Raw genomic sequence first — 12,170 nt, forward strand, 5'->3', positions numbered from 1 at the left:
CGGTGCTGCCATGCGAGGGCTGCCACCGCACAGCCAGCCTGCTGCCGCAGTCGCCATCCCTCCGTGCCGTAGGAAACCAAATCAGACACTTTTTTTCCTCCTACAAATAGGAAACACTTGAGAGAACAGACTGGGCAACTGCCAGTCTGCAATGATAGTGAGAAATGAGGAAGGCAGGTAGGACCGATGGAGGTGCACAGAGGTAGGCCTCTGCCTGGTTTGTCTCTTCACACGTACGTGCAGGGGAAGGCAGTTCTGTGCAGCAGCGTTTTGCATCCTTGTCATGTAGAGATGACTTTCCTGGTGGGCATTGCCACCAGGGTACCGAAGGAGTCTGGTTAGTGCTCCCCATAATTAGGAAACGTGTAACTCCTGCTCCAGGCTCCGTGTGGCAGGAGTGAGGGGAAGATGGGATGAGCTGTGGTGGGCCCCCTGGCCCCCTGCCGTGGGGAGCCGTGCAGGGCAGGTGTGTTCCATGGGATTAACGGAGAACCAGGCTGGTTGACCACTGAGCTCTCTTATTTTGGTTTATTTTGGTGTGGATTTTTTTGCTTTTTTTCTAAAAAAATAAAATAATAATAATTAAAAAAAATTTAAAAAGGTAGTTGCAAAGCATAAAGCTATCATACCTCCTTTACAAAAATAATAATAATAATAATAAAATTAAAAAGGTAGTTGCAAAGCGTAAAGCTATCGTACCTCCTTTACAAATGGAGTTATGCTCGTAATGGAGTTGGAAAGTTTTAAGGGAGGCAAGGTTCCCCTGGAGCAGCGCTTCCGTTACAGCGGAGGTAGTTCAGTGCCGTGATCTCTCTCTAACGTGCTGTCAGATATTTTTACTGTCTTTATTTAATGGGGAGGAAAGGAATTATATTTTATAGACCATAAAATGCATTCTTGGACTTCATGCAAACACTAGTTACCAATTGTTCTCTCACTCTCTGGGAGATTGCCAGGAAGAGGAATTAAATGTGGGTCTGTACATCAAATTGTTCGGTGAGTCTTGGAGACTGGTTTAGCTTTGAGCCTAAACAAGCCATATCTACAGAAAGACTGTTGAGATTGTCTGGCTGTCCCATTCTTTCTCGAATGGAAGCTCTATGCTTGAGTGGAACAGAACAGGTTGCAGAGAAAATCTGGGTAAAGTAGTTTGAAGATGTAGCTGGTTTTTTTCCCCCACTGGTTTAAAGTAAGTTGATAAAAAGTTTGTTCTTGCACCTAGATTAAAATTATGCTTTTATTTGTGCCTGTCTTTTGGAACAGTACTTTGTAGACATCCAAAGAGTACTCAGCCGGCCTGCTGATTTGTGCAGCGAGGGATGTGGAGGCTTTCAAATTAAATGTGAAAAAAGTAGTGGTGCTTTCCCAAGCTTCACCCAGGATCGAGAAACACTGCCTGCAGTTGTTTTGCTGAGGTACCATGTGAACTGCAGAAAGTAATGCTGTACTTCTGTGTCACATGAATACTCTTCCTCTTGTAAAGCTAAAAAAATTATTTTTAATTCCTGCAGTAGCTGATTAGCCTCTACTTAGCTTCTTCATGCTCAGTACCAATGTGTTAGATCTCAACTGTAGTCTACCAACCTTGCATTCATTAGAAGCAAAAAACCTGTTTTACTTCAGTATGTCAGTAGAACTGATGGCAAGAATGCCTTTCATGCGTGTCAGAATGAGCAAATAATTATCTGAATGTGCTTGAACTTTCATAGGCAATAATTTTTAAGGAAGATTTTGCTTATTCTTGTTAGTTCTCTCCTGCAGCAGCCTCCTTTGTGCCTTTATCACTGTGCATAGAAAAACAGTGTTAAGCAGGGGTGACGTGCCGCAGTAGTAATGGGATGTAGCTGTTACACTGCATCTCGTCGTAGATGCAGATGAAGAGCTATGTGTGCTGTGAGGGCATGGAGACTGGTGATTAGGTCAGGAGAAAGCAACTTATCTTGTGCTTCTGGGACGTTCCTCCATCTCCACTTTGTCTGTCTGCTCAGCCAAGAGGGACCTGCAGTTGTAGAGGTGTCCATGGGGCTCAAGCTGTTTCTTTGTGCCTTGTTCCACCCCAAAACAGGCATCCTCTTTGCCTGTTGCCTTAGACGGCTCTATGCTTTCAGTGAGACACTTCCAGATTGAAGGATTTCTCCTTTCAGGCATCCCTCCTTTGAGATCTCAAACTGTTTAATCGCTAATGCATTTCTGTAACTTTCAGGCTGAGGAGAGCTCTACCATCTCCTTTTTACGCCCTAGCAGTGCTTCAGCAATGTGACAAAGGCACAGGCAAAATATTCAAATGTGCAGCTCAAGGCCCCCGTTTCAGGGACTTTTGTGTATTACTGGAAGGGAAGGAGACAAGGTCACTCAAGTTCTCAATAACGGGGAAATTCAAGGCTCTAGAAGTGTCTTATTCAGGAGTGTATCACAAGATGGTTTGGCTGAAAGCAATGCTGGTGAATAAGTGGCATTTTAAATTGGGAAGAGGACTTAGTGCCCTATGTGCATGTGTCTGTGTAGGTACACCACACTAGTTCTTTTTTTTGTGTGCCACGTTTTCCATATTTATGTATTTTATTTAATCACTTGTTTTTGTAGTCTTGCAGTAGTTTAATGAGTGACATTAATTAAAAAAAATCATGAAAAATCAATTTTTAAAAAACGAAGCTATGTGGTAAATATTTTCATGTTTCATAATTCCATACTTTAATTTCTTGAATGCTGTGGGGAAATCTTTTGTGTGGAAAGGATCGATCTCATTGAAATGAGCCTCGTTGCTCTCATTCCGAGCAGCTCCCCTGTGCCTCGTCGTGGTACATTACATATTCTGTAGAAGGGCTGAACGTCGTGGGTGGTGTCTATTACTTCTCACACAAAAAATTCCAGACATTACAGATTGCAAGAAACAGGAGGCCCTTTTAAAGTTCCTTCAGCAATCTCCTTCAGTTATTTAAAATAAATCCTTCAGATTTTGGTCTCATACTGCACACCTCTACAAACAAGGTGATAACTGAAGACCAAAAATAAGAGGTTGAGGTAAATTAAGGGATGGAGCAGAAGCTGAGGGTCTACATTTAAATCCTTAGAGGCTTTACCTTCTGACTTAAGTGGGGATACTAGCAGGTTGCAGTCATTTCTTTGTAGGTACCAAGAAGAGTATCCTTTCGCAACCATTTTTCTTGCCCGCAGAGAGCAATTACAGTCTTGTTAAGCTCTTTCTTCATTCCTAGTGCCTTCCTCGTAAACCTCAGCCCTCCCCACAACATTGCACTCTCCTGTTACTACTGGATTATCTCAGGTTAAAATTTATCTAGATGCTTTCTCCCAGAAGAGTTGCTAACTAAATGTTGGAGAAACTCCTGAGCTTCAAAGTTGATGTCCACACATGTACTTCCATGTTATTCTGCAACACTGGCCAAGGGAGAGGCTAACAGCAAAACTAGGATCAGGAATATTTCCACTTGCGTGTCATGTTGAGATCCAGAGTGAAAGTGCAGACTCTGAAGGTGGAGATGTAGTCCCATGGTTAGGGGATGTATTGGAGGCCCAAGGCATCAAGCTGACTCCAGGAGCCCTCCTCCTCCTTTTTTCAGTTCCTGGGAGCTAATAAGCACCAGCTGCAGGAAACCTGAGCTGGAGTGTTGTGCAGCTTTCCTTGTTTAAAAATACTGCTTTTTTTTTTTTTTTTTTTAATTGCGTTTATGTATTTATATGCTGTGGGACATCACTCGTAGGGCATTTCAGCAGTGAAAACAATAGCGTGACAAGGGAGCAGGTCCAGGTTGGACACCGGTGCAGGAAACACCTGTGAGCTCTGTGCCATCCCTTCTATCGGGGCCACACTGCTGCAAGCCCAGCCCTGGCGTGGGGGGTGGCTGCTGGCTGTGAGTAAGAGTTTCCACCAAACTCCTCTAGTTTTGGATGTGAATTTTATTTGCTTTTGACCAACTCTGCTGTGAAATCTTGGGAAGGATGTTTGTTTGCCCTGCTGGTGCCCAGGAAGGCAGCTGCTTTGGGTGGTATTTGGGGTGGGGGTGGGCATGCAGAGCTGCTCTCAGTGGGTCTGTGCTTTGCAGGACCTTCTGACTGTGGATGGGGAGGTGTGGATGTGATGCTCATCGGAGTGGAGGGTAGGGTGTTTTTTTTCGTTCCCCTTCTGCAGAAAAAAATCTGGGCCGTTCAAATCATTTGCCTTTTCCCTTGTGCTGACAATTTAACAGCCTTTTTAAAAGCTTTGGTTTCTCTCAAGTACGCTCACCCCATACGTGTTTTAATTTTTGTGCAGAGGCCTGGAGCTTAACAATTATTTTGCTTAAGCTCTCTGAGACTTGCCATAAAACTTTCTTTTTTTTTTCTTTTTTTTTTTTTTAAACACACACATGCTAATGATCCCCATCAGATCATATTGTTAAACAGGGAATAAAATACTTATGCCAAGATGACATTATTAAAAAAAATGTTAAAAGCAGGCCAGCAGAGCCCATTTCAACAGTTTTGCTCCAAAATAATTTGCACAGATTTGTTAGAGTTAATTTGTTGAAAAGTTCAATGTTTGTACAGGCAAATCCTAATTTCCACACTGAGACACAGAAGCAGGAGAGGAGTGAGCATGTGTCCAGTGTTTGCAGGAGCAGGATGGTGGGAACTTCTCTCTCTCCTACCCTTCCCCCCCCAATGCAGGAATGTAAAAGCAGTGTCAGAAGGCTGGGAAAGTCGGCTTCGGATTTTTGTGGACTCCTTGCAAATCAGAGGAACTGTCTGGCTCAAATCTGCATTTAGGGCCGAGAGAAGAGGATTTCCTGCTATTTAGTTGCTTGAGGAAGGAAAGGATTTACCTCTCTGCTGTAACAGTACTTAATTTTTCTTCTCTTTAATAAGAATATCACAGCATAGGGTAGCAGTAGTAAACCTGCAAAAGCAACCATGCCTCTCCCCCATCTTCCTTTGCTCTCCCCACACTGTGATGCGACTCCCCCCCTGCCCTAGCATCCTCCCATCCCAGCTCCCAGCCCTGGCCATGGCTTGGTGTCTCCCTCCACCGTGAAAGAGAGGGCTGTGGAGGGGGCGGCTGCTGCGACGTTGCTCCATCGGACGGCTGCCTTGCTCAGCCCGCCATCTGGATCCAGTTAGCTCTCTCGGCAGTAGGGCTGAGTCTCATTTCCTCCAACCAGTAATGTTATATAGGCAGTGATCCTGTTCTGCCCTAACATAATTGAAAATTATGTGTATTGTAGACTTGCAGCGCTGAAATGTAGACTCGTAAAAATCTGTGGCTCAGGTAGCCTGTGGAGATTGAATTTGGCACACAATGAAGCTTTTATGTAAAGTAAGAATTATAAGCCACCACATCAATATTGTGTTACAGGCATGACAATTCTTGGATGAGGAGGCCTTCAGTCAAGCTCGTCACCTTAAACAATGCTAATATTTCATACTTTTATCAACGGGGCTGGCATTCTGAAGTGAGCAAATTGGACTTTTTTTTCTTTTGCAAATGTCCTGCCATTGAAGCTGTGGGTTAGTAAACTTGATGTAGGCGTTGGCTGTGGGCTCTGGCCCTCTCTGTTTATCTGACAGACAGAACATCTTGCCCTTGGCGGGGCTGGGATGCTACTCTGGATCCTGGCCACTTGGTAGAGCTTGTGGAAGCTGCTTTATTGACCCTTGTGCGTTACTGCATTCTGTGGGTACTGCCTTTTTTTCCCCACACTGGTGTATTATCCACTAGTGGAAATGGAAGACACTGTCTGTCCTTGTGTGCAAAATGGAGCCCTCTGGGCTTGGACCGCTCCTGCTGGGTTCCACATGCATGTCCAAGAGGAGAAGCAGCTTTGGTTTTGTTTTAGCCTTTGCACTCTTAAGACTTCTGGGGTCCTCTTTGATAGGGGTGGTTAAGAAGACTTTACTGAGAGTTCAAACTAAAGGTTTTAAAAGCAGAAAAGCAAAGTAGCAGTAAGATCTGAAACTGTCGTCTTGCACTTAAGCTGGTCAGCCTGGTGTGGGAGCACCTGCACTGAAAGTATGGGCTCTTGTGAGACTGAATGGAGCAGGAGCAACCATACCTTTTTGCTTTGTTTCTTCTAAGGAGATTTATTGCTCGTAAAAGCCAGCAGAACTGACAGTCCTGAAGGCTTTGTAATCCCTGCAATAATTACTGACTGGACAGGATCTGATGTGAGCTTACTCATGCTGCTGTGTCAGTGCCTCAGTCTGCCTTTGGGGCAGTCTCAGAGAAGGCCATGTGTTTCTTGGCCTGTGTTTTAGGACAGCTGCTGACTTGAGCTCCTTCATGGGTTGTCATGGTTGTAGGAATATTCCAGGGTTGCTCGTGACCATGGAGTGGTCATGGCAAAATGAAGGTGGTTGGTTTATTTTGGTGGGTAATGGCTTAATGGCCATTTCCTGAAACGCCATTGCTTGAACTGGCAGGTTCTTGTAAGTGCTTTAGTTGTGGTAGCAGTAACTTGTCACTCTCCAAAATGGTTGTGGAGTTTGAAACAGAGTCATGTACCACGAGGTGTACATCCTGTGAGGACGTTTTGCTTGGAAAAAGGGAAAAAGACTTCACTAGCTGGCTGGAAAACCTGAGGAAGCCAGTAGCAGCTGTGACTCATCAGGACCCTTTCTGCAAATTCATATGCCCCTTTGTGTGGTAGTGTTACCGTCACTAAGACAACTGATGGACTTCTAAAAATGTAGCAGTTGACTTGTTTAATAGTGCCATCTGCAAGTCTGCAATGCAATTAGATTTCCCCTCAAGTTAAGAGGCTCTCAGTCAGCTTAGGTTTTGGGTCCATTTTCTGTGCACTTGGGTTGTGTTTTTAAGAACATTTTTGAAACCACAAAGGGTTAGAAAGTTACTTTAACATCATCCCAACTTGAAAATTTATGTTGTGGTCATGTATGTTGAAGAGCAGGGATTTGATACAAGTGATCAAATATCTGGAGGCTTACAATCGTTGCAAGAGTTAGAAATGTTGCTTATGGTAGACTAGTTCTGGTTTGTTTGGGTTTTATTTCTTGTTTTTAAGAAGTGCTGAAGTATTCTGGTCCACATTGCACAAATCCCAAATGTGGAGATGAATAAAAACAAGACTTCTTGGAACTTGAGGAACTCGTATGGGGCACAAATCCAGAGTACGGGTTTGTTTATTTGCATTCCAGTAGCTCAGAAATCTCAGGCCCTCCAAGCGATGGGAATTGGTAACGCATCTTCCTGCTGAACCCTGCTTTTGGTCACCTTGGTGCCCAGGGTCTTGCAGCGAACGGGCCTTGCATGCTAGCAAATGTTTTGCATACGTGAGCAAATGTGATAGTGATGTGCTGAAAGCATGGAACCAGATCTCCTTCCTTCCTTAATGGAGATTTAGATATGGCTTCCGTTGTTTGCCTGGGGTGGCAGGGGCTGTTTGTGTGTGGCTCTCCTTCAAGATTACGGTTACAAAAAAAAAAAAAAAAAAGTGGAGGAATGGGTAAACATAACTATTTCTCTAGATATTTTCTAGGAATAGATCTGTTAGGTCAACTAGAGCCTAGTGCTAAGTAGGAGGTTGTGCAGTAGCCTGTTCTATGCATACAGCTGCTTTTCTTAGTTCTGGGAGGAGGCTCAAGCTATGTGATAGTACACGTTTCTTCCAGCATGATACAGGGCTTTTAGAGATCACGTATTAACCAGTATGCCTATTTGGCACAGTGCAGCACCATGCAGAGAGAAAAGCTTGGGCTGAAATTATATTTAGATGTGCCGTGCAGAAGTCTGTTTGGGCTAACTAATTTCTCTGTGGGGCTGCTTGTGGTCAGAATCGAGCACTTCTGATGCAGCAATCTGGATACCAGCTCGAAACTTCACCTCTTTGGTGGAAGCTTTGAGCTCCGCTGTGCAATCGGCTGGGGTGCAATGACTCCTCCAGTGGGTTTAGTGAGAGGACAGGCATGCCCAAGAGCAGAAGTTTTAGTCGATATTTGATGCTGATTGAATCTGTGGGAATGTCCTGCTCCTTCTTGAAGTGCAGTTAAGCTTTTTTGCTTTTAAATCAACACCCCTTTATGCTGTAGACTTGCTGCCTGTGTGTGTTCAGCCTATCTGCCGATGACAGTGACGTGAAGGAATTGTGGCTATCCCCAAGCACCTGGCCAGCACAGCTGGGCCTGAGGCACCAGGCTGTACTCTGCCTTGGACATCATCAGTGGGAGAGCTTATTAAGTTTGGCCTTGTAATTGAATAAGTCACATTGTGCAAGTCCCTTAAGGGGTGTCTGACAAGATGAACAAGCAGAAAATAATCCATGGTGACTTCTGGAAATGGTGAAGAATAGAGAAAAGAGGTGCTGAGACCCAGCAGTGGTGGGTCTTTTTGGGGTAGATCTCTGCTTCTAGGGCTTGTACAGCACTGGGAAGCTGGAAGAGTTGACATGGTGCATTTTTTGAAAGAAGGCTGATGGATGGCCTATTAAATAATGAGGTTATATTCTTAACCCATGATACGTGTTTTCCCTCTCCTGAGATTTATAATCTGCTTCCCCCTCCCTTGTCCCATCCTCTCCATGGTTTTGGTGTTTTGTTTCTGTGTGGGTTTTATTCTTCTTCTAGATTTGCTATGATTAGCAAAATCAATGTAATACTCTTTGCAATTTGCTTTATTTTCTTATTCCTGAATGTAACGCGGTGGTATGAAATTGTTGGTGTTACGCACAGATTTTGTTTCCACAAACATGTGAAGTTGTCTTAATTTTTGTTTCAGTTCCTTGCATAAGTTTTAATTTATATCTTTTTACCCATGTTACCTAAGATTTGTTATTTTTTTTGCCTTTCTTTTCTGAACTCATTTTTCTTTCCCCATTTTTGTTTCCTCCATCCAGTATCTGCAGATGAAATGGCCACTGCTTGATGTTCAGGCAGGGAGCCTTCAGAGTAGACAAGCCCTCAAGGATGCTAGGTCTCCATCTCCAGCACACATTGTTGTAAGTAAACGCAGAAAGATGTTCTTCCTTTATTTGAAAAAAAAAAAAAAAAAAAAAAAAGCAAGCGCATTTGACATTAATAGCATTGGTTATCATCAGTTTTCTTTTACACAAGCTAAAGGAGAAATACTTCAAAACAAACAAAATCCCTAACAAGCCCATGGTAAAAGGAGGGAATACAGTTGCGATGGCTGGGCTGTTTACGGAATTATCATGCATGTGCCTCATAGGAGAACAGAGAGTTGAAAATGCTTTACATTTACACACTGCAGGATTGCTTAGTGACAGCAAAGTCCAATCAGGCTGGTTTACACATCTGACAATGTTGAACTAAAGAGGCGTGGTGGAAAGCATTAAAAAAGTAAAAATGAAGCCTGTCCTATGGGATTTACTAGAAAAAATTTTCTTACTGCAAAATCTTGAATGAAAGTTTGTGAGCATTTTTCCTGGGTGAAGGCTCAACAGAGCACATGTCCCTTTATGTTGTGATGACTTCTTATTTAGTATAAAATGTGTTATAACATGTTTACTGCTTACCTAAAAAATATAAAACTCTCTTTATAATGAGTAGCATTGCTAAAAATAGCTTTATTTATTAACTTCTCACTTGAAATGTTCAGTTCCCGGTTAAATTTTCTTGCTTCTCTTGTAAAAACAATATTGAGTTTGAAATGTTCAATACAAATTTCTGTGAGAGGGGTTTGGGGTTTTAGTTTACTTTCTAAAATAGCATCCATGGAGGTCTAAACAGTGTCGGTGCCATCTATTGTTAAGGAGCATCTTAGCTCCAAGAGGTCATCTGGGAAATTTATCTCTGGAGAAGATGGCACGTATGCTGAAACACTTGATCACCAAGTTTTACATGACTTTTATAGCCATTGGATGATAGCATGGCTCCCAGGAAAATAAACCTTGCATGTTCTTTATTTTTTGCTATACAGTCTAAAGCTGATGTAGCTGGTAGATCATCCAAGGTACACATTTGTTGTGTTAGAAGTCTCAAATCATACTAAACATTTTTGAGAAGCTTCTTTTTCCATTGTTGTCTCTCACTTCAGAAGTGTCAGTCCTTTGCTATGAGTGCCTTAGCTCTTTATTTAGAAAGAAAAAAGGTTTTCTGTCTTTTAGAGCCCACAGTTTCTAAACTAACCCTCAATGTGGCAGAGAGCGGTGGGAGCAAGACTGGTATTTTCCTAGTTGGTATCTAGCGCTGGTTGCTTCACTTTTTCAGAACGACATGGCTTTCCTTCCAGTCCGTTTGGGCCATCACTGGAAGAGGAGATCAGAGAAAAGATGTTTGGCTGGTTATTTAGAAATCTACAGCCATCAAAACCTCCTATCATCTTACTCTTATTAAAGGAATTACTTTGTTTATTTCTTATTTTGATTATTTTTTTTATTTTTTTTTTTTTACTGCTGTGCTAGAGGACCAGCACAGGGGATGGGAATGTTCCCAGGGCTCTGGGGCCAGTGTGGTGGAGTGGTGTCAGGCTTGTAGGAGCTGATGGCAAGGGAGCAGGAGGTGTCTCCTGGCTGGCTGCAGCCTTGGGAGGGCAGGCTGAGTTTGGTGGGTAGCTTTGCTAGAGATCACTTGCTCTTCCCAGTGATGAGCATCCTCTGTCCCCAAAGCCTCCCACCGTGCAGGAGAGCAGGCATGTGTCTTTAAAAGCCAAAGCAGCTTATAACGCTGGGGGGCTGGTTGGGGTCCTGACTCCCCTGCCCCTCTCCAGCCTTTCCACCTGGGTGTGGGTGAGGTGAAGATGAGTGGACAACTCAAATACACACTAAAAAAAATGGGTTAAAAATTCACGAATCACAATCATTTTTGGAAAATGAGAGAAACCTGTTTCCAGGGAGCCTGAGGTTGATCTGCCTTGTATTTTGACCATTTATGGGGTTCTTATGGGTCTCTTTAAAAGCTGTTTCACTCTGCTATTCAATAAAAAGCATATTTACCATAGCAACCACTTAGGCTGTGAGGAACATATACTACCTCCGAGATGGAGGCCACCTTCCAAAAGAGCCACAGCTGGCATTTGTAATGTGATCTTTTGTGCTACTTACAATGTTGGAGGGAGACGAGGCGGAGGAGGGAGTGGGGGGGGGAGCAACGGTGGGGTTTTTTTTTGGGGGTGTGTGTGAGTTTCTGCAAGGTTTAATGTTTATTTCTAGCAGCAAACTGTTTTGCCTTGTTCTGTTAAAAAAACCTAAATAATGGGGAACTTTTCCCACCCTTTTTGCTGGCATCTGCCCCAGGCCACATTAATTCTGTGGAGTAAAAACAGTCTTATTTTTTGGTAAATAAAGGTAGAGCCAGGTAATGGCATTCAGCAGAGATGAAGTGGCTGCAGATGCCAGTTGGCCTGTGATATGTCAGGCTTCTCTGGTGTCCCCATTTGTTGCTGCTGTGCCTGCCCACAGCACCTGGGACCTGGCTGCTCTTGCACAAAGCTTTACACCCATTTCTGCATACGTGAAAATGGAATCACGCTTTTTATGGAACAATGAGGGGTATTTTGTGGGCATGCTGATGTTCCTGTAAGAATGTAATGTGTAATGTATAGGGATAGAAACTGATTCTACACCCGATGCTGTGTCTTGTCTACTCGCCAAGTATATTTAAGCCAGTTTTTCATCTTGAAATCAGTTGTGCTGCTCTGAAGATCTGTAGAAAAACGCTAACACCTGCAAATCATTTCTTATCTTTCCCCTACCTCTGAAATCAGGATTTGAGGCTAATCTTTATAGCTGGATTACAAAGAGAGGAGAGTGTATGGGGTTTCTCCCCCCATATTTTTTTTTTATTTTATTCTCCCCCTTCCTTTTTCCTTTCTTTCTTTTTTAACGTTCTTGTTTCTTAGTGCTTGGCTGTGACTACCGTGAGCTCTGTGTTAGGGCTGCAGCCTTTACACCCAGCTCCAATGAAACTCCCCTTGGCTTCAGCAGGGGTTTTTAGTTTAATGACTCAAGGCTGCAGAACATGGTTGTCTATAATGTCTTAAGTAAAGTCTGTACTGTTTGTCAGCCACCCTCATTTCAGATTTGTTTAAGAACATTAAGGTAAGGCTACAAAAATTGAAGTAAAAGACTAGCATGAATAATTGGGCTGGATTGCCCCCAGTGCCGAGGACTGGGTTAATACCGCTTTTCATGGTGCTTGAGAGAGTCTCCAAGGCCCATAATGAGAAACAGAATATTAAACTGAAATTATGTTCAGCGTGTCTC

The 12,170-nt window shown here is 43.3% G+C and overlaps 1 protein-coding gene across 21 annotated transcripts in view; it reads left to right on the forward strand.

Annotated features, from left to right (window-relative positions):
• Positions 1 to 12,170, forward strand: part of TCF7L2 (transcription factor 7 like 2) — a 219,204-nt gene that overhangs the window by 55,514 nt on the left and 151,520 nt on the right. For all 21 annotated transcript variants that reach the window (XM_080403304.1, XM_080403318.1, XM_080403315.1 and 18 more), the window contains one exon: positions 8,844 to 8,945. In XM_080403304.1, the coding sequence (XP_080259430.1) occupies positions 8,844 to 8,945 (102 nt within the window). The remainder of the gene's footprint in view (positions 1 to 8,843; positions 8,946 to 12,170) is intronic.

Source organism: Falco punctatus (genome assembly GCF_963210335.1).
Source record: "Falco punctatus genome assembly, chromosome: 9".
Taxonomy (NCBI): domain Eukaryota; kingdom Metazoa; phylum Chordata; class Aves; order Falconiformes; family Falconidae; genus Falco; species Falco punctatus.